Source organism: Meleagris gallopavo, chromosome 2, assembly GCF_905368555.1.
Source record: "Meleagris gallopavo chromosome 2, MGAL_WU_HG_1.1, whole genome shotgun sequence".
Lineage (NCBI taxonomy): Eukaryota > Metazoa > Chordata > Aves > Galliformes > Phasianidae > Meleagris > Meleagris gallopavo.
In genome coordinates, this window is record NC_139405.1 from 103,275,144 (window position 1) to 103,299,723 (window position 24,580).

The window sequence follows — 24,580 nt, forward strand, 5'->3', positions numbered from 1 at the left end:
AGACCACGCTGAAAAATGCCTTAGAAGATATTTTTGCATTCATAGAATCATAGAATATCCCAATTTCAGAGGGACCCATAAGGATCATCGAATCCAGCTCCTGGCTCTACTGTCTGTGCCTAGAATTACACAATCAAGCATTTTTAAAAACTGTTATTTTCATCGTGTGAATTTTCTCATAAATGTACACGTAAATCTTAACCAAGTTCTACAAACAAGCCGAAAACATTACAAACACATGTAATCATTTGTATATCTGTCAAATATGGCCAGTTGTAATATTTTGATTGCAGTAGAATTGTCTCAGCCTGATCAGCCTGGATGGTATGTGGGTTGTTATTATTACATCTAGATTGGTTATTTCTATGGCCAATAGGGTATGTCTGATTTGTGTAACCACAGGATGGTTGTTGGTATTGCAGAACAGCATGAAAATGATCATGGGCTGCTTGGCCATTGGCCACTAGTCATGGCTAGTTACACAGCTGTAGTCACTGTGCTTATTAGTGGCTGTATGCCAGTAAGCATCTATTTTCTCTCTTCTATTTTCCCTCTAGATTCTTCAAAGAGTTTACTGCTGACATATATGCTGCCTCTGTTACTTCAGGGATGCAAAACCCTTAGAAGCTGTACTTAAAATAGAAAGTTGGACAGTGAAGTTATGTAAAAGAAATTGTGTTTAAAAAGCTGAAATCGTAGACATAATTTCCTATGGTCATGCTCCTTCAATGCATTTTAAAGTATATATATTCTTGCATTGAGTCAGATTTGTCCTTGAACACTGAACTGTTTCACAAAACTGCAGTCCCTACAATGTGAAATCTCCCCTGAGACAGGGGAGGTTTAGGTGAGATCTTAGGAGGAAGTTTTTCACACAAAGGGTGGTGAGGCACTGGAACAGGTTGCCCAAGGAGGCTGTGGATGCCCCATCCCTGCAGGCATTCAAGGCCAGGCTGGATGTGGCTCTGGGAGCCTGGTCTGCTGGTTGGTGACCTGCACATAGCAAGGGGTTGGAACTGGATGAGCATTGTGCTCCTTTTCAACCCAGGCCATTCTGTGATTCTATGAAGTAGAATGGATTTGTGTTCTCATAACTTACTTTGCAGCATCATTTTGGCATCTGCTTGTCACGTTAGTTTGAAACACGATTTTAATAAAAAAAGAATTATGAATACCTGTTAAAGAATGGCAGGGAAAGAAAATGAAATGGATTCAACAAAGAGACATGCTGTAGTCTCATTATTTATGTGTTCCATCAAGTCTTTCTCTGCTTCTATTGAATATTTCCTCACACAAGGAACATATACTGTAAGGGAACAGAATAATTCGAAGATACTTGCTGTTAACTTCATAAATATAACGTTTTATGAGATCTGCTTAATCCGGGCAATGGACATTACTGAATGAGCAAGAAGATCTCATCATTATTTCTTAATGGGAAAGCTCAGTGAGGCACTGCTGTGTAATTTAGACCCTTAAGCCGGATGTGGTAAAAGCCTAAGATCAGTAATTAAAATGTACATGCATTTTAACTACTTTTTGCTATTACAGTAAAGATGTTTTGGGTTTCTTCTTACTTTTGGGAAGCGATTAGTAATAAAGATAATAAAAGATGAGCAATTTTGCAGAAAATGACCAAGACCTGGATGAATATCAAGCTGTCACAAGAAGGCAGACATCAGTGTGGGATGTGTGAACAGGATCATTGTGTGCAGTGAATATATGTGAGTAACTTTGGCTGCGTGAAGCCAGAAGGGCTCACTGTATTTCCAAAATGTAGGCAAAATCGAATGTTTCTGCTCCGTAGTGAAAGGACTCAGATGGAGTTCCATGTGGCTCCAGCCTTTAGAAGAATAATGAGGATCAGTGAAAGTTTGGGGAGATTAAGACAGCAATAAAGTGAGATGGAATTGCTGCCTTTCTCTGCAGCAGTAGCTACCAGCCGTGTCTCTGCAGCAGCTTCTGCTCCACATCCCCATCCCCGTCCAGCCAAAAGGCAAAGCATATAGTCAGTAGTCAAAATCTCTGCTTTAGGACAGAAGGAATGGAGTAAGTAACCTTCCATCCACTGTCATGTGGCTTTGTGTTCAATCGCTGCCCTTGCACCACTGTGCAAGTGCTCAGAAGGAAGCTGTGGCTCCTGACCAGTCTCAGTTTGTTGTGTCCCTTCAATAACACGTAAAACTAAAACACTGGGGTATAAAAAGTGAGACAGCTTTTGATGAGAAACGTTCTGTTTTATATCTGATTTGGTTAAAACAATTATTTTTACATAATGATTTTTAATATGGCAGCATCCCTTTGGAATAATCTTTCCAAGGGTATTTGTAGACAGACTTTTTCAGAACCAACAATATATTTGCTTAAGTCAGGCATGTCACTGATCTGTGAAAGCACTTTTTCATCTCTGCTATGTTGTAGATTAATCCTGCCTTTCAGGCACCCTCTCACCAAGTTTTCTTTTATGTTGGTTACAGGTCCAAGCGTTTTGGGATAACAGTGTATCAGTGGAGATCAGCGTGGATCCATTTTGTGTCAATAACTGTGCTGCATATCTGTGCTGCTTTTGTCCCCTGTCTGCTAGGATAGCATGGTGCCTGCTGACAAGTGGGAGGGACCCTTGCCAAAGGACAGAGGTTGTCGAGTCCTAATGGTTTTAACTGGCAGGTCTGTGCAAATGTCACCTCCTGTGCAGGAAGTCTTCCTGTGCCAGTGCTGGGCTTCGGCACCGCGTGCCTCCAGACGTCTGATCACACCTGGCTGTTGATACACTTGTGGCAAATAATAGTGGAGGAAAGGTAAAGTTCAAGGATAGCATTGGCTCGCTGCAGACTTTGGAAACTAAGCTGAGAGGTACCCAAATGCCATCAGTGGGGAGCTGGCAGCCCTCTGTTAGATAACAGCACTAGCAGGGACCTGCTGAGCCTCCGCAAAGTGTGTTTGCATTTAACACAGAGATGGTGAAACTGCCTCAAGCTGGCAGAATGCTGGAACAACAGTATTCACTACTTAACATATCTAAACATATAGAATAGGTAGTGCTAATACATAAGTTCATTTCTGCTGTGTGGGACAATGGGAAATAAGTTCATAACTTCAAATGAGGTACTGAATAACTTCTAGGATTCACTTTGCCTGACTTCACATGCTTTTAAGTTAGGTCACATGAGCCTGAAGGAGTGAACTGTTTCATCTTAGCAATCTAGGACTATATGGTGGGGTTTTTTAAGATCAAATTAGTTAAACTGCTTATTAAGTGTTATTTAGGAACAGGGAGTACTGTGTTAGGATTGAGACAATTTCTGGTCTACATCTTAGAATCAGAGAATCATTACAGTTGGAAAAGACCTCTAAGATCCCCAAGTCCAACCCCAACCCACCCCACCGTGCCCACTGCCCACGGCCCTCAGTGCCACATCCCCACGGTTCTGGAACTGTGACCCCACCACCTCTCTGGGCAGCTGTGCCACTGCAGCACTGCTTTTTCTGAGAATAAATGTTTCCTAATGTCCAACCTGAACCTGCCCCAACTTAAGGCCATCTCCTCTTGTCCTAAAAAATATTGGTCTGATGCTTGCAGTTTCATGTTAAGACAGGGTATACATTCATTGTCCAAGCTGGGAAAACAGATAAAAATCAGAAATAGGGAAAAGGAAGTTTGGCTTGATTTATGCTGTCTAAATGATTGAAAGTGTGCTAAAAGGAAATTTATAACTGAGATTTTTAGCATGAGTACAGATAATAATTTTCTGGAACTTTATTCAAGGACACCCAGCTCTTTAATAATAGCAGAGGAAGAAGGGGAAATAAATGGTTGAGGGTCATGCAGGGTTCACTTCATACACCAGTAAACTCTGACTTTTTAGTTGTTATGAAGAATACCAAGGAAATATTTCACCGTGCAAAGTCAGCATCACAGATTGGCCAACAGACATGCAACTGACTTTCATTTTGTCGCATGAAATTTTTATATTGTTTATTATTGTTTTCACTATACTGTTTTCAAAATCAAAAGAGGGGAAAAAAAAAACCCCAACCACCTGTCATACAACCCTCCTGTGCTTAGCAGTTCCCTCAAGGAGGTGGCAACAGAAGGAACCAGGAAGACTAAAACAGATACCACATGTTTAACAGCAAAGTTAAGGAAAACGTAAGGTAAGTTTCAGCTATAATTTGGAGCAGATTGTACTTGAAAGTAATGATATACTAGCACCTAAAATATACCAGGTTGCATATAAATGTGCCAGATAAAGATGCAGAGGAATTTAAATGGAACTTCAAATTTTCTGGTTTGCTGTTTATTCCCCACAAGGGAAGGAGGAGCTGGTATACCATGAAGTGTTCTGAGTGCATAGTATGACACACTGAGTGCAACTGTTAAGCTTTGGCTCCTAATCAAAGTCCCAAAGTTCCTTAGCTTTCCTTTGTTTAAATTATGAAAGAGACTTCCCAAAAAGTGACTCTAGGCAGGAGTCAGCACAGGTACTCCTCATTGCTTTCCTGGAGGAGCCCGAGCTTTCTGCTGATGACAGGAGGAGCCTGAAGAGGGGTTTAGCCCCTTCACGACATAGAAGTCACCCAAACAACTCTTCCCTTTTTTTCTGTTTTGGCCACCGGATATAAAATAGCCTTGCTGGAGGAAGGTGAATGCTTCCCAGTCTGTGTTTTTCTCCTTTTCACGGCCTACGGTCTGCTCAGCTGAGCACAGACTCTTTTTATCTTTCCACATGCCTTTTTCATTGTTTGTGCAAAAATCTTCTGTACAGCTTGTGCTTAATAGAACAGTCTTCTATCTCTCTACTTCACTGATTCTCCATCTGTTCTCCATCCAAACCAAAGCTGAAAATTTATCCTCTGCTTTGCATAAATCCCTTCTGCACTTCCTCCAGTGCTTTTATTATTTTCCATTTTAAATTTACAGCCTGGTGATAGACACTATATAAAATACTTCTGCACTGGATCCCTAAATCATTACCTGTAAACAAATATTTCTTCGCTTAGGAGTCATTTAGTTGTAATTGCACGCATATGATTTAAACGTTTTCAAATTGAGTTAGATGTGCATGATGTGTGTTCAGAAACTGGAAGGTATTGCTGTTTTTTAATTTTTCATTGATTGTAAAGAACACTTCTCCTAAGCCATCCTGTGCAATTCTAAATGTCCTCAAATGAGAACTGGGGTCCCCATTTGTGACTAGGCTAATTGTGCTGAGTAACAATAGTGCCTGCAGACAGACTGGTTCCTACTTTGGTCCAAGAATCATACAGCAAGGGAAAACAATGTCCCCAATTGTAACAAATAAAAAAAAGTTTGTTAAACATCACAGAATTAAGTTTTTGAATGTAACAGTCAGCTATGCCCTGAAACTAATTGTTCTGTCATCTGAAAGTTTGTTGGCCTCCTTTTATCTCCAGTGAACCAAACCAAACTTTGATAGCCATTGTGGCACAGAAGCACTTTTCATTCCTGTTCTCAACATTCAGATCATTTCGTAGAAAAGTAGTACATAAACAATTAAAATGGTAGCGTGGCAGGCTGACATTGAAATGTCTAGTGATAATTATAAGTTCCGAGGCAGCTTTGATGCACACACTTCCTGATCTCAACAGTTAAGATTTCCCCCTTTGGTTGCTGTAATGGCACTAAGGCATGAAGTTGGCAAAATGTGGAACGTGAGTATTCCTCCAACAAGGAATCCTTTGGAATAATGCATGTCACGAACTCAAAGAAACTGTGGAGTACAGATGGAAGTGTATTGCTGTGTAACCAACCTGGAAGGCTCAGTCCTGTTTTTGTTCAACTTTGTATGTTCATAGTGCAGATCTGTTCCATACAACACACATTTTGTGTTTCAATAGCCTCATATAAGTGGACCAACCTGTGGAACTATCACCATTCCCTTTAGAAGGCAATACTTGTCCAAAAACATTTCCTTTAGTTCTTCCCTTAGTTTAGCCTAAATATTCCATAAAATATATCCTTCCATCATTTCTAGTTAATTATAATTTGTTTACTTGGCCACAGGCCTATGTATTTTAAACACCAGATTCTGCTGTGAGACACAAGGATGTTGTTCAAATATATTTTGCTTCTTCAAAATACGTTACATGATTTAGAAATCTTGCAGTACAAATAAACACCCAGCTACATCTCACACCTGAGCTTGTAGGCTTGTTAGAATGATGATGTCTTAGTCTCTGGGAAGATGTTTGCATGAGAAGGACATTACTTATTTCAACGAATTGAAACTGTTCTCAGAGTGAGGTTAATCTGAATAAATGCAAATGTCTGTATTCAGAGCAGTCACACCAGCTTGCTTTGCAGCCAGTAGAAAGGAACAGGCACTTAATTACTTATTTAATAGGAATGGCTCACCATGACTAGTATTAGAAACTATGATAGGACACGAATAATCTGCTATAGGAGCGTTTTCCTTTATTTGTCTGATCATACAGGTGCCTGGATGGCAAGTTCAGCTCAGACATCTGCATTTAGCCAAATGACATTTACACTCAATGTCTTTGATCTTTAATTCACCTGACAAGTTGTTTTTTTTTCCTTTCTCTTCAGTGTGCATGTATAAATCTCCATGCTGTGTGAGACAGTGACAGGACACAATGATGCAGCCATATTTGTAGCTGAACATTTTCATGTTTGCATTATGCATTTCTGAAAATGTTGCAGGTTTCCATGGGACCCATAGGAACTTCATATAGAGCCAAAAAGTACTTTCCTTTCTCTTTTTGCAGTTTTCCTTAGTATAAATGCTTGTTAGTAGCACTTTCTCCAGCTTTTGTGTAGGCTGTACTCCCATATTGGTTAGGCTGGTTTTTACTGCCTGATTTTTAGCATACTGTTTCTCCCAGAACATCGTGACCACAATTAGAGGCTTGTCACTGCTCCAGTCCACTGGCAGTCATTAATAACAAAATGTTATTAATAACAATTAATAACACTGGTATACTCCATTCTAGGTCTGATCATTCTGAAGAAATCATGAGGGTGTAGTCAACCCTAGGACTCAGCTATTGTGTGACCGTGCCGCAGATTTTAGTCCAAATATATTGAAAGCAGTGAAGACAACTTTCTAGTCATTCAATGTCTGATACCTCGGAACATCTCTGTATTGCTTTAGCAAAAAAAAAAAAAAAAGATCATTGGTGTTCTTTGGTGAGCACTTATGTCACTCTGCTTGGTGGCTGCATTAAACTGCCCTTTTTGTAGGAGTGACGACCGCAGACTTCTGAACTGTCAGTTCCATCCCTTATGATTATGTCCTGTCTTGCTTTGAATATTAATGGCACAAAGCCGTCCTTGTCTGCAGTGAGCACGATCCAAGAAGAGCCTACAAAAGTTAAGCAAAAAAGAAAATGAGTGTACTGCTCTGGTTATATAAATTGTACAGAGATGCTTTAAAACAGTCATCCGGCACATGAGCAGAGTGGGCTTCCTTTTGCACTAAGCCTCATTACCCTAATGGCATTAAGGCCTGGCAGTCCGTGCTAAACACACCTTTGTATAAATGCAAAGGGAGGCAAAATGAAAGCTCTTGAAAGTTTTAAGGCATTTTGTACCTTATCACAGAATCACAGAATGGCCCAGGTTGGAAGGGACCTCAAGGATCAGAAATCTCCAACCCTCTGCCACATGCAGGGCCACCAACCTCCACGTTTCATAGCAGCCCAGGCTGCCCAGGGCCCCATCCAACCTGGCCTTCAACACCTCCAGGGATGGACGGGGCATCCACAGCCTCTCTGGGCAGCTGTTCCAGCACCTCACCACTCTCATATCAAACCTTACTGAACTTAAGTGGAAAAAATCCTCATATCTTTGCCAGCTCTGATAAACAATGAGTATCTCCATTTTCTGAAACCTCAGACAGTCTTTCCATGCCAACTTTGATCCACCTCTGCTTCTCCCATTTGCTCATCTGCTGTACCCAAACAATGAATCACAGAATTGCAGGGATTTGAAGTTTTTAGCCATTTCTACACATCTCTGAAAAGAGCCTGGCCTCATCCAATTGCCTCCCACACTTCAGATATTTATGACCATTGATCAGATCCCCTCTCAATCTTCTCTTCAGACCTAGGCCTCACAGCCTTTCCTCATACAGAATATGCTCCAGGCCCTTTATCATCCTTGTCGCCTTCCACTGGATTCCTTCTAGGAGTTGGTAAAGAAAACGGTTTCTTTACCAACTCCTGTATACTGAATTTATTCTAGAGGGAAATAGGGGTTTTCTTCTCCTGCACTAAGCCAAGGTTGTGCAGTATGCTTACAAATTCACATAGCAAATGGAAAGAAGTTACAGCTCAATGATTTACAGAATTGATACTATAAAATTTTTCACTCTTTAATTATTAATCAGAACTTTTCATAGAGAAGAGATTGAACAAAATTCTAATAGTATTATTAATGTGTGGTTTTTTTTCCCTGAAAAAAAGAAGAGACAAGATCACATGAAAAAGACATCAAAATCATTCAGGTTTACTTTCCATATCACAGAGAAACAGAAATTAAACTTAACCCTTTGATTTTACCTTCCTTTGAAAGTGAGTTTGAAAATGAAGCAATCTGTACTATTTTTTCTTTAATGATTCATCTGTTTCCTGTTGGAGTGGACACTGCAGCTGTTACAGAAAATTCTGTCTTTTGTTCAGTTTGACATTTTGTGGAAAGGAAAAAAATGAAAACAAACTGTAGCAGCTGGTAAGCATTGCGGGAGCCTTCGTGTCACACACTGTTCTTAGAGAGTATGATCCTGTCGTGGCTGGGTGCTGCCATTAGCTGGGATTTGAGGTAAAGAAAGCCTTGTTACAGTTGTTCAAATTTTTATTTTGGGGACATAAAACCGTTTTTAAAAAGAATGTGGAATAAGAAAATGTAGGGGATATAGGCTTAGTTTTTGTCATAACGAACCATTTTACTGGACAAAGCAAATCTCTCCTCCTTATACCATTAAGAGAGCACCTTTCCAGGCTGCACTATTCCACGCTGTCATGTCACCTGTTACATCATAAGAAGATTGTCATTCCAAACCACGAATCTTTAATCTTCTGCTGTTAATACTTTCTTATTCTGGACAGTCTTCAGATTGTGAAAACAATGGGCCTAGAAGTGGAAATTCTGCCATCCAAACTGGTAGTTACATTGGTGGTCAAATTGATAAAGCATATTCTTTTTGTTGTACTCTTAGGACTTTTTATTTTCACCTGTTGAAACATTTGAACTTCTCTGTGTAATTGCTAATCCTTGCTTTGAAGCATAACCCACACAATATATATATTGAAGGTAGGAAAATCTTATGTTGAATACATTCTCCTTTTGTTATGCAAAGTTCTTACCATGATAACCTTCAGAAAAGAGTGACTTTTAATGTAGTGTGCTAATACCAGGCCTCTGAATGGCAGGTTATATTTAGTACAGGTAATGTTATTATAGTTCCTGGACTTAACGTACACATGATGAGACCAAGTTCATTGCTCTTATAACTGTTATGATCTTAATAGCTTCACCGTGGGTATGAATTTGGTCTGCAGTTATCAGCTGCTTTATTTCAGTATATTCAAGTTTAAGTGTATATTCATAGCTAAAAAAATGCAGGACTGTCACTGCAGTATAAGCACATTCTTGATTACATCTTTTTAATTGTAAAATGTTAAAGAATGGGAGTGACATTTTTAAACACCAAATTTAATATTCAAGCCTAGTGGCAAAGGAAAGGTTTAGGAATTTAAACCTCTACTGGTCATAAGTGAATGAATAACAACCTCTGCCCAGAACCTGATAGTTCTTCAGGATTATGGTGAGTTTCAGAGTGATTCTTGATTCAGTCTTTCTTTCTGCTGTCAGCAGATTTGATTTCTGAAACGCCAAGCAGCGCGATGAAGAGGCAGAGGGGCAGAGGGACATGTTGGGGTTCTGAAGTCTAACTCAGGAAATTGTAGAGTTCTACTAACTTAATATTCAGTCGTCCCATAGAGCTGAAAATAGACATTCTCCATCCCATCACTTATCATTTTCATACTGAATAATGGGCCATGAAAACCTATTTTCATTATGGGTATTTCCTTCCAAAATCAAGAAGTGGAAATATAAGCCAAAAATTACATTCTTCTTGCCCTGCAAAAGATAGCATTCTCTACATTGCTTTATCACAGAAGCCTGCTGGGAAATAGTTCAGGCCTTTGCAGCAAGTGAAGGTTTTTTATCATAGAATCATAGAATGGCCCGGGTTGAAAAAGACCACAATGATCATCTAGTTTCAAGCCCCCTGCTATGTGCAGGGTCGCCAACCACCAGACCAGGCTGCCCTGGTCTTTTCATATCGGCCTTCACTGCATGTACAGTCAAGAGAGACTGCCTGAAAAAATACAGAAGCTGCATATCCTTATATTCTGGAGCAACTCTCAGAAAGCCAGGGAAAAACTGAAATATCCCAGTACGCCTAGGTGAAAGGCACTTCCCTGATCTGTAGTATGTGTGTAGCCTTCTTATCAATTATTACACACCAGTCATTTGGAAAATTACAGTGTGTTATTACTGTCCTTTTCATTTTGCTTTCATCAAGAGTCAAATTCAGTTTTGGTGAGACGGGCTGGACTGATTGAGCCAACGTGTCTCAGCCTGTCAGGGGCTAAGGCCAAGACATTGAGTTATTTGTGGATCTCTCCATGTGGAAACAATGCAAGTAGATCATAATTATAGCCAATACTTCGTACCTCAAGATCATGATCTATCTAGGCTGAGATGAGAAAAGCCTTTAGAATTATTATAGAGAAATGGCTAAGAAAAATAATCTGTATATTGCTGGGAAAGTAGATGCATGAACAGACAGGGACAAGGTAATTCAGTGACCAGTCTGGGGCTAGGTTTTCCCTAGGAGTGTCTGCATTTATAAGTTAATCAGTGGAGGTGGTAGGCGAGTGATGGGAAAATTAGAACGCTGAGCTTTACTGTTTGTCTTTGAGTAAAATAATCCCAAATGCTACATGATACGTGTCTGTCCCTTCTAAGAATGAATTTTCCTCTAGTCTATTCCTTATTGTCAGGTGTGGGATATGTTGTGAAGATAGAAAAGGCAGAATACCAAAAGGTCTCAAAAGGAAGAATTTCTGTTTCCATATAACGCAGTGCACTGATTATTTTCTCAGTCTTCCTCTGCAGAGGCATCCAACATAGCGCTCCGGTAATAGGTAGCTCTGCAATTACTTAGCATTTAAGTGAGTTTAGTTATCACCGTTTTCTACAGTACGGGATAATTACCACAAATGCCTCATTTACACTAAAAATCTCAGTTGAAACCAGATACTTGAAATAGAAAGAACATACCGTGTTTCATTTCAATAATGGTCAGGTCAAACAGCTGCTGGACTAAATTCAAATGGATCTTGCCATCACAGAGGAGAACATCTTTTGTTTCTTCAGTAACTGCTCCATTTGAAAAATTTTTCTTCAAACACATATATGCAAAAGAAAAGATCTTGTTAAAGGCTTAGATATTTTACCAGAGTTCTTTTAACCATTCCCCTACTCATAGTCCTTTCAGTTCTTGAATAATTTTGCTTTTTTTTTTTTCTCTGTTATTGCTACAGTTCATCAATGCCACAATCTTACAGTCCCATGTGAAGAAGCGTTTCCCTCTTTGGTTTTTGCTTTTTGTGCTTACGCAGCTCAAAACTGCATAGTCTGTGATATGTAATGTATTAGGCCACGCGTACTTGTGTCCACTGGGCCCTTCTGCCGTAATGGTCAATTCAGTGAAAGGGAATATATCATAACTAGTAGAAAGTAGCTTAGATCTTACACTGCCAAAGCGAGTGCTTTCCTCACTATCAGTGCTATATGTGGGTGTTTATGATAATCATCCTTCAGCTATTCCACCCCAGTAAAATCCCCCATTTCTGGCACGGAGAGAATTTCATGGAGGCAATCTCTTTGAAAAGCTGTCACAACAATGTAGCTTGGAAACTGTATGGCTTCTTTTTTTTTTTTTTTTAAAGAGAGAGAATACATGGATTCACTTGGATTCAACCTGGAAGTTGCTCTAACATTCACCAAAAAAAACACTTTAAATATAAAGGTGGCATAGTTGAGGTGGCATTTGTGATGTTTATCTGGTCTTGAGAATTAACAACATTATGTTCTGTCATTCAGATTACTACAAAGTGCAAGGACCACAGAATAGCTGAGTTAATATTAGTATGGGATGAATATATATTTGCATTTACAATTTCCTGCATCTTTTGAAAGTCAGTCTTAACATTAAAACTTTTCCAGTGACTTAATGCCATTATAAAAACATTTGAATCAGCCATTTGCGTCTAAATAACCTTGCTCTACTTTTGTTCTGCCGATTTCATTTGGATCCTTCCTCTCCACACTTTCTACCAATATAACAGAACTTCTTTGTCATTTTTAGGTCTCTTCAAATTATGTAATATTATATTCTATCGAACCGAAATACAATTAAAACTCAGTGGACTGGATTTTCAGCACAAGCACATGCATTGCATTCGCACTCCAAAGATGCTATTTGCCTGTACAGGTATTTCATTGGTACAAAGCTTTTCATTGCTGCATAAAGTAGATCAGTGTATCTAACAACTACTTCATTTTCCTAATCTCAGGATAAAATACCAGAGTTTATTCAGACTTGTACCTCAATTAATGAATTATAAAAAGAGGTGGGCTTCAACTGAGACAAGTACCCAAGTGATTTTTTTCATTAGATATGCATCAGCTCAAAAATAATCAGAAAATGATCTAGCTGTGCCTCTGTTGACTTGAAAGCAGTTGAATGGATGTGGATGACTTTGTTCTAGAATGATTTCTACTTAACCATGCAAGTTATTTTAATGGCCTTTAGAACTGGAAGACATTTTTGCATATACAAAACCACACGATATTTCATTTTTATGCTTACCTATGGTTTTACAGTTTTTCAAGTATAGACATCAAAGCTTACATTTCAGAGGTGCTTGTCTTTCATCACTTTTGGGCCTTCATATTGATTCTTCTGTCTTTGTCACATACAGCTGCTCATCATGTTAAACTTGTTCACATTTACATTTTATTTTTGTCTGCTGACAAATTCTCTCTGCTCAAGATTTTTTCTTTTTCCCTCTTCTGTTTGTTAGTTTCTTTTGTTTAATGTTTGGTTTAAGTGATGATAACATTTCTCTTTGAGGAATATGTTCACACACGTGTGTTTCCTTGAGAGCTATGTAACTGCTTTTATTCTCTTTTTATAGAAGATCAAACCATTACACCAGAAGATTAAGAGATTTACTCAAGGTCATGCAGGTAATTTGTGACAAAGTTAGAAGCACAAATGAAATCTCACTTTAGTACTTGCCATTTTTATGCCTTAACCCAACAACAATTTTCTGGTCAAATCTAAATTTAATCATCCACTTCCTAAAATATGTATCTGTTTTGCAGCGCTGCTATTAATCTCCAGCAGAAGCAGAAGAGGACTTGAAAATTTCATATTAAAAGCCCTTACTGTTGGTTTATTCATTCTAAACCAAAGTTTATTGGTGTACTTAGCACACATTAACCACAGAATAAACAAATATATTTCCACATACTCGAGCGGATACTTTCAGATAAAGTTTCTGTAGCCAAATTCCTGTAGTCTCTCAGGTCCAACCCTCCCTCAACAAAAATCCAAGAGAAACAAACCATCAATTCAACAACTGCTTTCCTTCATCTGTGTCAGCCTGCCCCTCGATCATTTTTAATAGCCTACAAAGGATCTTCTGGGCTGCAGCCAGCCGGTCACAGTGTTGCCAATCTGTCTTTCAAAATTCTTGTTTTGGAATACAAATATATATGGGAAGAAAATAATTTACTAAGGCAAAAAAAAAAAAAAAAAAAAGGTTCCTGGATTAGGTGCTGTACACTATATGACTGCATAATAAATAACTTTTTAAAGCTTTTTTTGCATCCCGCTGAGCAGCCTGCTAATTCTGCCTCCAGGGCCTTCTCTCTACGTATCTTTTATTTTCTAATTCACAGCCTACAATTACCTGGATGCAAAGATCATCTTTGTGAACTTAAATACAATGACTGATGAAACTGTGATTCCTTCATGATACACTACCAACCAAAAATGTTTTGTACTAGCATTGGGTTAGTAATTGCATGCAGTTTGAATGTGGTTTTCTTGCATGTGGATGTCTAGAAATGTGAACTCCAGATGAAGCCTCACATTGCATTTCTTTCTGTATGTACCTTCCCAATGTATCAAAAACCTGCCTTTATTCTTTTCATAAACTTGTCATCTTCCAGATTGATACTTGCCTTGCATTCACTTAACACATGCAAGCCTTTCTCTTTCTCGGCTGTTTCCAGACAGTGAGTATCCAGTTTACAGCATCAATTTTTGCTCTTAATACTGGTATTTCCACTATGCACTTCAAACTAGTTCATTTCGATCCATTTTTATTATTCTAGATGTTAAGGACATCAAATTACAGGTGTGATATCTCGATCCTGTACTGAAAATACTACCAACTTTAGGCCATAAAGAGATTTTAATAGCTTATCTCAACAGTGGTTGGTGACCCTGCACATAGTAGGGGGTTGAAACTAGATGATCGTTGTGGTCCTTTTCAACCCAGGTTATTCTGTGATTCTATGATTCTATGAAAATTTTAGATTAGCCTGAAGATCGATCATAGGCAAATCCACAAGTAAATTTATTCCATTTTCTTTTACATTACTACAATCATTTCCTATACTCTTTCCAGACAATTTTTAACCATAGAATCACAGAATCACAGAGGTTGGAAGAGACCTCGAGAGATCAGAGTCCAAACCCCCTGCTAATGCTGGTAACCATCTTATACTTCTTCTATTAATCCCAATTATCTGCTGTCAGACCAATAATTTTCCCTATGGCACAATTTTGAGTGCTGTGTTGAACCACAGATATTTTAAATATTCTTCATATCTTTTGTGTTAATAATCTGTTCTTTTATAAAGGAAAAGTATCAGGTTAGCCAATCCTATCTATGCACAGTTAGATGAAGAAGGGCTGTAGTTGCCTAGAAATCTGTTTTCTTTTTCTTACACCCTCAACTTCAGCTCTTTGGTTTGCGTTTCATTGAAATTTCAGTTGTGATGCCTTAGTAGCTATTAGTCAGCTTGCTCTTGCTTTGCCCCCGCACTCATTGTGTGGGATGCAAGACAACTGTCAAATCATATAGACATGAGGGATCCGACCAAGAAGACAATGAAAGATAATTGTATGGCTGAGGAGGAGCACTGAAGAGGAATAAGAATTGTGAATTCTGATATTCAAGGCACTGCCTGTCTGGAAGCTTTGTGCAGCATTGCTACAAATACCAGCCCAGACAGCTTGGACTGCTTCCCTTTCCTGCATAAATTCCACTTTTGGCGGATCCTGATTTTAGTTTGGTGGAGTTCTCAGTATCCCCACAAGGCCTTAAGTGAGACATTCCAACTGCAACCCTAATTAACCTGTGAGAGAAGTATAAGCCTGTCAAATGTTTAAGTTAGAAGAGATTTGAGGTGCTCAGGGGTGCTTAAGTCCCAGTGCAGTTTGCATTTATAGCACACAGAAGGACTTCAGCTCTTCCAATGATACAGCACTAGGACTTCTCTGCTCTTGGCTCCCTGTTGATAGTTCTACAATTAATGTTTTGGGTGCCTTGTTATCTAAGATACACCTTATTCTCTTGTGCATGTGCTTCCATGATCTTCGAGAGCTGTTTTTAAAAAAAAAAAAAGAAAAAACTTGAATCTTAACTTTCTTTCAGTAAGAAACTTGGCTACAGTTTTGACATTATATCTTCCTTTCTCTTTTGCGTCTGTGTATCTGACAACCAAATGATCTGGCCTAATAAAAGGTGTCACATCTCCTGTGCAGACCCTGCTTGTCTGCTACTGATCACTTCCACAGCAGTATCTTCAGAATTCTTCAACCTTTGCTCAAAAATGTTGTCCATGCATTAATCACACCTCGTCTTGACTACTGCAGGTCTTTTATGGTCATCCTAAGTCTCTCCCTTCTAAACTTCGAGATGACTAGTTCTTACTCTGGGGAGCAGTCAGAACACCTTCCTCTTCCATCATTTTCATGACTTTCTTTCTATTGCTCAACTCAAGCCAAAATTGCCCTTTGTTTTTTCTTGAGGTTCATGCTCTTCTTACGACTGATCACTGAAGTTTCTCCTTATGTCTTTGCTCACTTTCCTGACACCATTGTGCAGTCCTCCTCATTTATCTCTACTCCATATATTTGTATTAAAATATACATATATATAGAGTGTGATGTGTTTGGACCCCTTCTATTGATCTCCCAGCTCTGCATAAAAACTTTTATTTCACAGCTGACCTTGTCGATAAAATTTCCTTTAGTAAATTATAGAAAGATATTAGAAAAGGACAAATTGATTTGTATACAATTGTTGGCCAAGGTTAAGAAAGGGAAATCCTGGTGATTAATTGCTGAAAAGAAGTTTATTTCCAGTTTAATCATGAAATATATGCTTTCAGCAATACAGATTTTTGACATAATGCTGCTTGTGAGCAAAATGTAGGAGTTTTACGACACTCCTCAGATGAAAAAGAATCTTACTGCTTCTGGAGAGGTTTGCCTACATGCCATTATTTTCAAATCCAGATTGGCTTTATTTCCACTGTAATTAGCTTTTGAATGAGGCTAGTTTAAATATTCTGCAGCTGTTTCTTTTCTGGGAGATGGATGAGAAAATGGATAAGAAAAGTATCTTTTTTTGCAAAATGAAACAGAAATAAATTCCCTCACTTCTTTTTTTCTTGTTAAATAATATCTTCTTATTGCATCTGTCTGTCTGCCCTCCCACGCTAGCCTGAATCACAAGTCTGTATGTGATGAAAGAGCAATAATATTTGCTTTTCAGGGTTGAATGATCAAATCACCTCTGGTGGCTGAATGCTATTACACAAGTGATAGTGCAGTGACATTTCTGAAATGTGAGTGATCATGTTTTTCTTTTGTGGCCATGGGCTACAAAGCATATAAATTCTGGTAGTACTGCACGGACATGACTTCAGAGAAATTATGGGCAGGCTGGCACTAACAGGATAAACAAAGGTTTCGAAGGCTATTTAGTAAGCAGATATTATGAATTATTAAGTAACATATATTCTGGTTTATGTTAGGGTTTTCTAAGCAGAACTGGAATCTTTCTGTACATCAATACTGCTTCTGCACAGCAGTGTTCATAAATGACTGTTAATTATAGCTGGTTTTTGTTTTTTTTTTTCCATAATGTTTTAAATTTTTACATTTGTAATGTGTAAATGTGGTTATGTAGTAGTGATCATTATACTTAATAGAACAAAGGATTTCTCAATCAAGATTGGGCTTCTGCTGTGCTGGGGATTATGCAGACACTTAAGAAGACGCAGACTTGGCACAAAAAATTGACAGATAATGGCCATATTATAGACTGGACTGCAATGTTCCTGAAGTTTAGAATGTTTTCCACTGGCTGATATTTATATCATAAGGCAATAAAGCTATTTCCTGACTCTCTGCACTGTGAACAGTGCCTGGCTGGAACCCACAGCCCAGCTGCTCTCTGAGCTCCCAGAGTGCTAATCAACTCCTGGAGGAGAATCAAGGTTCAGATGTCTCAATCCAAACTAATCAAAACAACTATTTTCTGAAAAAATTATTAGCTGCCTATGAAGCAAAATATTTCCTTCTCTGTCTGGAGACCTTTTTGCCATCAGTCTATTTTTCATTATCTTTTGGCATCATTTTATGATCCTGTTAGATTTCAGAAGAGGAGCAGAGCTATGCAAAGCATTAAAAGTGAGGCTCAAACAGAAAAGCTGTGTGTTTTGGAAAGCCATGAAGTGGCACTTTTTCTGAGTCATTATAATGTAGTACTAGAGGGGCTTTCTTCTGGCTCAATGCAAAATTAACCTGCTTAGAGAAATAAGAGACTGCTTTTCTAAATGTAGTTAGTCTGGCAGTATCTTAGGCCCGCTGGTTTTATTATCTTTGTTTTATTCCCAAAGAGATAAACTGGAAAATTATTTCTTACTGCATGTGTAAGTCAACACGTGCACAATGAATTCAGATCTTAGATTAATGTTAGGTGTCACAACCAGAATTTTTCTTTGGAAAGGTTAATCCTATCGAATCCAAGAGATAGAGCTGCTTGTAAAATAAAAAAATTGATTTATATTAAGAAAACAGTATTAATTTGAACATGCTGGAGAACAGAAGAGCATGCTTCTTGGCAAACAAAATCCTAAATTATTTTCAAAAGGCATCTTGCTTTTTTCACCAGAATTCATATAATATATCAGAGTTATGATACTAATTCAGATCAAAAGCTTTGCTTTTATCCAGTCTACTTAGCATACTAGAATCTGCTAAAATGCCAAGTGAACAATTGCTAAGAACTAAAGAATATTTTTGAATGGAGTAATGGTTCCCTTAATGAGTGTTTAAGGAGGGATATTTAGATGTCTGTATTATCCTTCCACGTGAAAGGAGGCTGTATAGCTGTGAGTCAAATCTGTTCAAGAAACAGGTACTTTGGCATCATCACTATGAAATAAATGTATTACTTGGCATAATTCTGCTCATCTTGTAACAGATAAGAATCCATTTGAAATTGGCATCAACATCCTGAAAGGAATCCCAGTTTTAGCAGCAACACGACTAGTATTAGCACAACCTGAACTATTATAATATCGGTATTACTGCTAATAATGCTAAGAATTATAGCAAGAAATTGTTGCACAATCTACGTTCCCAAGTTGAAATTCTTATTGAAGCCAGTAGGAATTTTGCCAAAACAAGGGTAGGGTAGGAATATGGTTTGACATTCATATCTTTACTTAATGAAATGATAATTACATACTGGCAGATTTTTTCTGAAAATTTGAAGTGATAAAACTTGCAAATTGATTATGTCCAGCTGTGTAAAGATTAGCAGTAAGACAAGTAGAAATAAGCCAACTCTGTATCATCTGTGTCTGAATTGTCCATAAATTGAGATTCACTACTTTGTTTCAGCCTTCATTAGAGTCTAGTTACCTTCAAATTTTGGATTTGAGCTTAGGTTTGAATTGATCAGGTTTCTAGTAGGGATGTCTAATTATGGCTACTTGTAGGCTCATCTCTACACTAAGCTAGCACATGAATATTTTCTGTACATCATTAACTGCACAACTGTTCTCTTATTTGATAGCTGCACCCAAAATCAGCTGCTATGCAAGACTGTTTTGCTAAGAAGTTGTACAAAGAAAACACAGACCTCCTGTGTGAAATATCCTCTCAGTCACTCACAACATCCTTAGCTATTGTTTCAATAATAAATTATAATACCATTTAAAACTAAGCTTGATGCCAAACTCTTGTCAACATTTCTCATGAGTTGACAAGAATCAAACTGTATCCTCTTGTTTTTAAGTGATACAAATAAAAGATAGTTTAAAACACCAGTGCCCCATCACAGTGTTTTTAAACTGATGAAAAATTTACCTGGTAAGTGATATGAATGACCGGTGGTTCTTGTGAACTTGGGTAGGCTAAAGATACCCTTCTCCCGTTTTTAGCAAAGTCTGTTATTTCAGAAAGACTCAGTTGTAAGTCATTGAAACTGCCACAAAGTCTCTCTAAATTTCTAGAAATGTGACTCATGCCTCTTTCACTTGGTAAATTGTTGTTTTTAGGAGAACTTGATGTTTCTTCAATTACATTGAACTGCACTTTAGGGGAAGCTGGTCTGCTGGAAAGCCTGGTAGCTGTTCCAAAACCAAGAAGAGCCATTGAACGATTGATAGGTTCGGTATCCAAAGTTTCCAAGGCAACAGAGGGGTCACCTGGGAGCTTTTTCTCATCCAAGTCACTAACACTTGATGAAGAGCTCTGCTCATAACTAGGGCTTTTCACTTCTTCGATGAGTCTTCTCCTGCCGCTCGGAGATTGAATAACTGTACTTCTTGGTATTAACAGGTCTCTGCTTTGATGTTGGTCTTCTGTGGCAAGGTTTTCAAAGAACTTTCTTTTTCCAGGTATGTTCACAGACGATACAAAGTTATAAAGCATATGCTGCTTCGTGTCTGGCAGCGTTGAAGCATCTTCTTCCAGCATCAGTTCTTTGATCATCAAGCGCATTACATACCTGTCCGAATTTGAAGATGGAATAAGACTTGGCTCAGGGAATTTCTGCTTCCCAATTAATATCAGTAGGAGTTTATCTGTCAAAAAGCATAAGCCTTTTGGTCTTTCATTTTTTTCCAGCTGGATTTGTTGAATATGGGGCATGCAGGAAGAGGTTACTGAATACACCAAAACAATGTTAGAAGTATTAGAGGCTACTGCCACGATCTGAGCTCTGAGGTCAAAAGCCATTATATCAGGAACCAGAATACCTGGGATGTTGACTTTCCTGGTGGTGGTTACCTTCCTTTCAAAAGTCACCAAGATCAGGTAAGAAGAATCTTGACCATTTATTGCTGCAGAATCTTTGCGTTTCAGAGTAATGAGAGGACTGGGATCAGACCGACGGTGATTTGCAAGGATGTGGGTTAAATCCAAAGGACCTGATGAAGAAGAAGCTACTGAATCAACAGTGCCTGATCTATCGGAGTCTGTGGACTTTCTTCGCAGGTCCATGGAGTACTCTTCATCACCAAGTGCTGTAGTAGACTGCGAGGTTAAAGAACTAGTTTCAGCACCAGATGGCATATCAAATGTAATGCCTGCGTTCAAACCACAGATATTATCTAAAGGAAGCTCAGTAGCTACAGCAATTTGGAAATCCAGCGTGGCTTCTATAGCACAGATATAGCCTCCCACATCAAAGATTGGGCAAAAGGAGCAGGCATTTAGAGTTTTTTGAGCATCATCCCATATATAGGAATGCAGGGTGCTGCCTATAGCAACTACTAAGCGATTACCATCCTTAGTCCAGCAAGCACAATGAATAAGCCCACTGCTTTTGATATCTGCCTTAACTCTGGTATTGTCCGTTCGAACAGTGTGCAAGACTGAAGCATCTCTTTTTGTAAGGACAGCCAAGACCTCCTTTTTTGGATGCCACACACAGCCCTGGGAAAGCAATGGGAACGGCTCACCAATTTCACAAGTCTGAGAAATCAAGGGTTTGTTTTTCTCCGCAGTGCTGTGGCCCAGCCGCCAAACGCTAACATGCTTTTTATGCTGAACAGCAAGCAGAGCTGGGGTCTCTGTAGAGCAACATGGGCCCCAGTAAAGCCCATGCACGTGTTCAAATTGACCAACAACACTTGAGTCTCCAAACTTCAGCTCTCCATTATGGTAGTATAAAGCAGTCAGTATCACTTGCTTCCCATCTGTCCAGGCAATTCCGTGCACAGGATGGATGGCTTGGTATAAAGCATTGAGGCCGGTTCTCAACAGTTTCGCCTTTCCCAGCTCCATATTTTTAGGCTCTCTGTCTACTGGTGATTGTTCCAAAGACGAGAATCCATGGAATTCATTTGCAGATCATGATGAGGAAAAAAATGTCTTTTATTTCCTTCCCTTCCTTTGCAGAATGAAGCTGTTTTGTTTTTTCCTTTTCTGCTAGTTGTTGAGGAGCCTGCCTTGTGAACTCCTTCCCAGTAAGCCTGCAGCTGCTCTTCTAAGTATAAATCCATGTCAAAGCTGCTTTTGCTATGTCTTTTCCTGGGAGGAGTTATCATCTTCATGTGATGCCTAACAAGGTTTAACCAATTACTGGACGTTTTTGTAGGAGTCTATTTTTAACTCTTTACGGCTGGGTGTATATTTAAAAATAGCATTCTAATACCTTGACCTTCACTGAATGAAGGTCTTTGGTGAACAGTGGAGAGAGATCATACACTGTTAAACCTAAGCATTAAGCTACAGCCTGAAATAATGATCTAACACTTCTTTCAACCAGCCTTTGAAGGGTAAAAGAAGATTTAAATATATCCAAGAGCTGCACAAAGCAGATTGCAATTTCCAGTGGACAGTACATTTCAGATATCTAAGACCTCAGTGACTATGAAATGAAGGTAGAAAAGAGAAATTACATTCTGCTCTGCTATTATAGGAATTATAGGAAGATGAAGAAAGGTGAAATAAAAAAAAAAAGACAAATGTTCTCAAAGAAGATATCTGATTAATGTTCATTTTACTGGATCATATTTTGCAGCTGCAAAGAAACACTGATTTTGACTAACGTGAATAAATTATACCTGGGCAAAGAAGGTTTTCAGCTGACGATGTAACAACTACAGCCAAAGGTTTAGGACAACTATATGCATTCTGTATCTTTGGCTGAACTCTAGAACCGCTGAATCATTAAGGTTGGAAAAGACCTTTCAGATCATCTAATCCAACCATCCACCTACCACCAGTATTGCCCACAAATACTTCATATATTTTGTAATACTTTTTATATATATTTTATGTATCTTTATATACTACCTGTCAAAAGGAGATTTCTTGTTGGATCGCTGCTGGAAAATTTGTTTTACTGTCCTTTTTCAAGGTGTTTTTACTGAAGATGGTGAGTACTACTAGGGAACTCCCAAATTTATGTACAGTAATCATGCTGTATTCTCATTCACAGCCATTTCATTTTGTAGATGATTTCATGAACATTTCATTCAAAATCAGAATATTTTATCTTCCTCGAGGACAAGCCAGCAGTGATGACTGGAATAGGTAAAAATTATCCTGTTTCCTACCATAGAACATCTTTATATCCTGAACTAGAACTTTTCTGGAAAGTCTGAAGTCAATTAGTAAAAGGGCTTAGGAGATACGGAGTTACACTGTTCATTTACAGCAAAGGAGATTCAGAGATCTGAGCCTACAGACAACCTTTGTAACACAAATACAGTGAATTCAAGATACGGCCAACAGGAGCCAGGCTATGGGGACACAGAACCTTTGAAGAGTTTGCTCTGGCCTTTTGGTAAATTTCTAAGGCTTTGTGTTCCTTGAAAGCTGCAGGGTTTGGACACACCACGAGGCTTACTCTCTAGCAATTGAGTTTGAACATCGGGCTCCACTGGCATAGCATTTGAGGGTTCCAAGGAAAATTTCCTCCCCTGGTTCATTCTGTGGGTTTTTGAGTGGGAGAGAATAATGTGCAAAGAGAATCATTGAGTACCTCCACAAACACAACACACAGGGAAAGTAATTTGAGATATGATGACATTTCAGAGTTCATCTTTAAATAATTTTCTAAGTAACAGAAGACTTGTAAAATATACAAAGGTAAAAAACTGGAGTTATACCATAGGGACAGAACTGAAATAGTGTACTCTGGATCAAATCAAGTTCCAGATGCAGACAGAAGGCGAACGAAAGAGACAAAGAGATTTTGTTTGATACAGTCTCATTTCAGATACAACCAGGGAGGGAAACGTTCCTTTCATTCCATTCATCTATTTTTCTGGAAATGGGTAAAACATTTTAATAATATTCCTGTGTCACCTTGGCATGCATAGATCTATATAATGCATGAAATAAAGGCTGCTAATTGAAAGCTGCCCTGACAATACTTTAGTTTTCCTTTGAGACTCAAGAAAGCAACAAGAAGAGTAATCTATTGGTAATCTGAGTCGTTCATTGAGCAGTCACAGTCTCTGTGCTGATACTGAGCTAGATTCTGATCCTATTCACGTAACTGTGCCTCTGATTAGCTTTGCTTTAACTAAGGTGTTCCAGCTGGTGGCACCTTTGCTGGCTGTGCCTACGTCAGTGGCTGTTAGAAGTACCACACAAAGTCTAAGACTGAACGCAGTCCACTGATGGTGAGTTCATTAACAGTTATGTTAATAGCACAGAGCTGTTGAAGAGTGGGGTTAAGTTCCCAGGGTTCACAATGAGTGCTGGAAAACCAAAATCAGCCCTTATAGTTGCAAAGGTTGTGATACTCCTTCTGTAATTGTGATTTTGTAGTGCTGTTTTCTCACAGTGCTGTACCCATTATTCACCTCTCCCTCCTGGGAAACTGTGAATACTTTTTGCATCAATATGAATCAGAGCTAATGAGATGCAGGCTCTTAAATATACTTCCTTGCCTATTTCCAGTCTAGGGGAAGATAGGTATCTAAGTATCTCTGTGGATCAGAGTTCAGTGCCTTGCTGGAAAAGCTGAGACTTCAGACTTCATTTTCTCCTTTATTCATGGTAAAACATCTCCTTCTGGGCTAAATCTTGCTTCGAGTTAATTAAATTGATATTAATATTCCCAGTGACTTCAAAGGAAGACAGATCCAGCTCAATATGTAATGAAAACATAACAGTAATAATTTTTCTAATAGTAATTTAACTCAAATGTATAAAATATCTAATGCTTTGTGATATTTCTACTTCAAAAACATTTCTATTTAAAGCTACCCACCATGATTTCACCAATTTAAGTTGATGTGTCATTGAGTTCAATACTTTAAAGAAGCTTGAGTAATGTATTTATTTTTCCACATTGACATTTCTTTTCCTCGAGATCTGATTCTAAAAAACAGTTATCTGTCACAAGCTGGCTGGAACAGAATGTGAAAACGATGTGCAGTTAATAAAGATGCAAAATACGT

The 24,580-nt window shown here is 38.5% G+C and overlaps 1 protein-coding gene across 1 annotated transcript; it reads right to left on the minus strand.

The window, feature by feature from the left end:
* Positions 1-4,685: 4,685 nt before the first annotated feature.
* WDCP (WD repeat and coiled coil containing) lies at positions 4,686-22,319 on the minus strand. The gene is made up of 3 exons (XM_085218113.1): positions 19,524-22,319; positions 11,336-11,456; positions 4,686-7,346 (listed from the first exon to the last, which is right to left on the minus strand). Exons 1-3 carry the CDS (start codon positions 21,444-21,446, stop codon positions 7,180-7,182), a joined length of 2,211 nt encoding a protein of 736 aa, XP_085074239.1. The 5' UTR covers positions 21,447-22,319; the 3' UTR covers positions 4,686-7,179.
* Between the last annotated feature and the right edge of the window lie 2,261 nt (positions 22,320-24,580).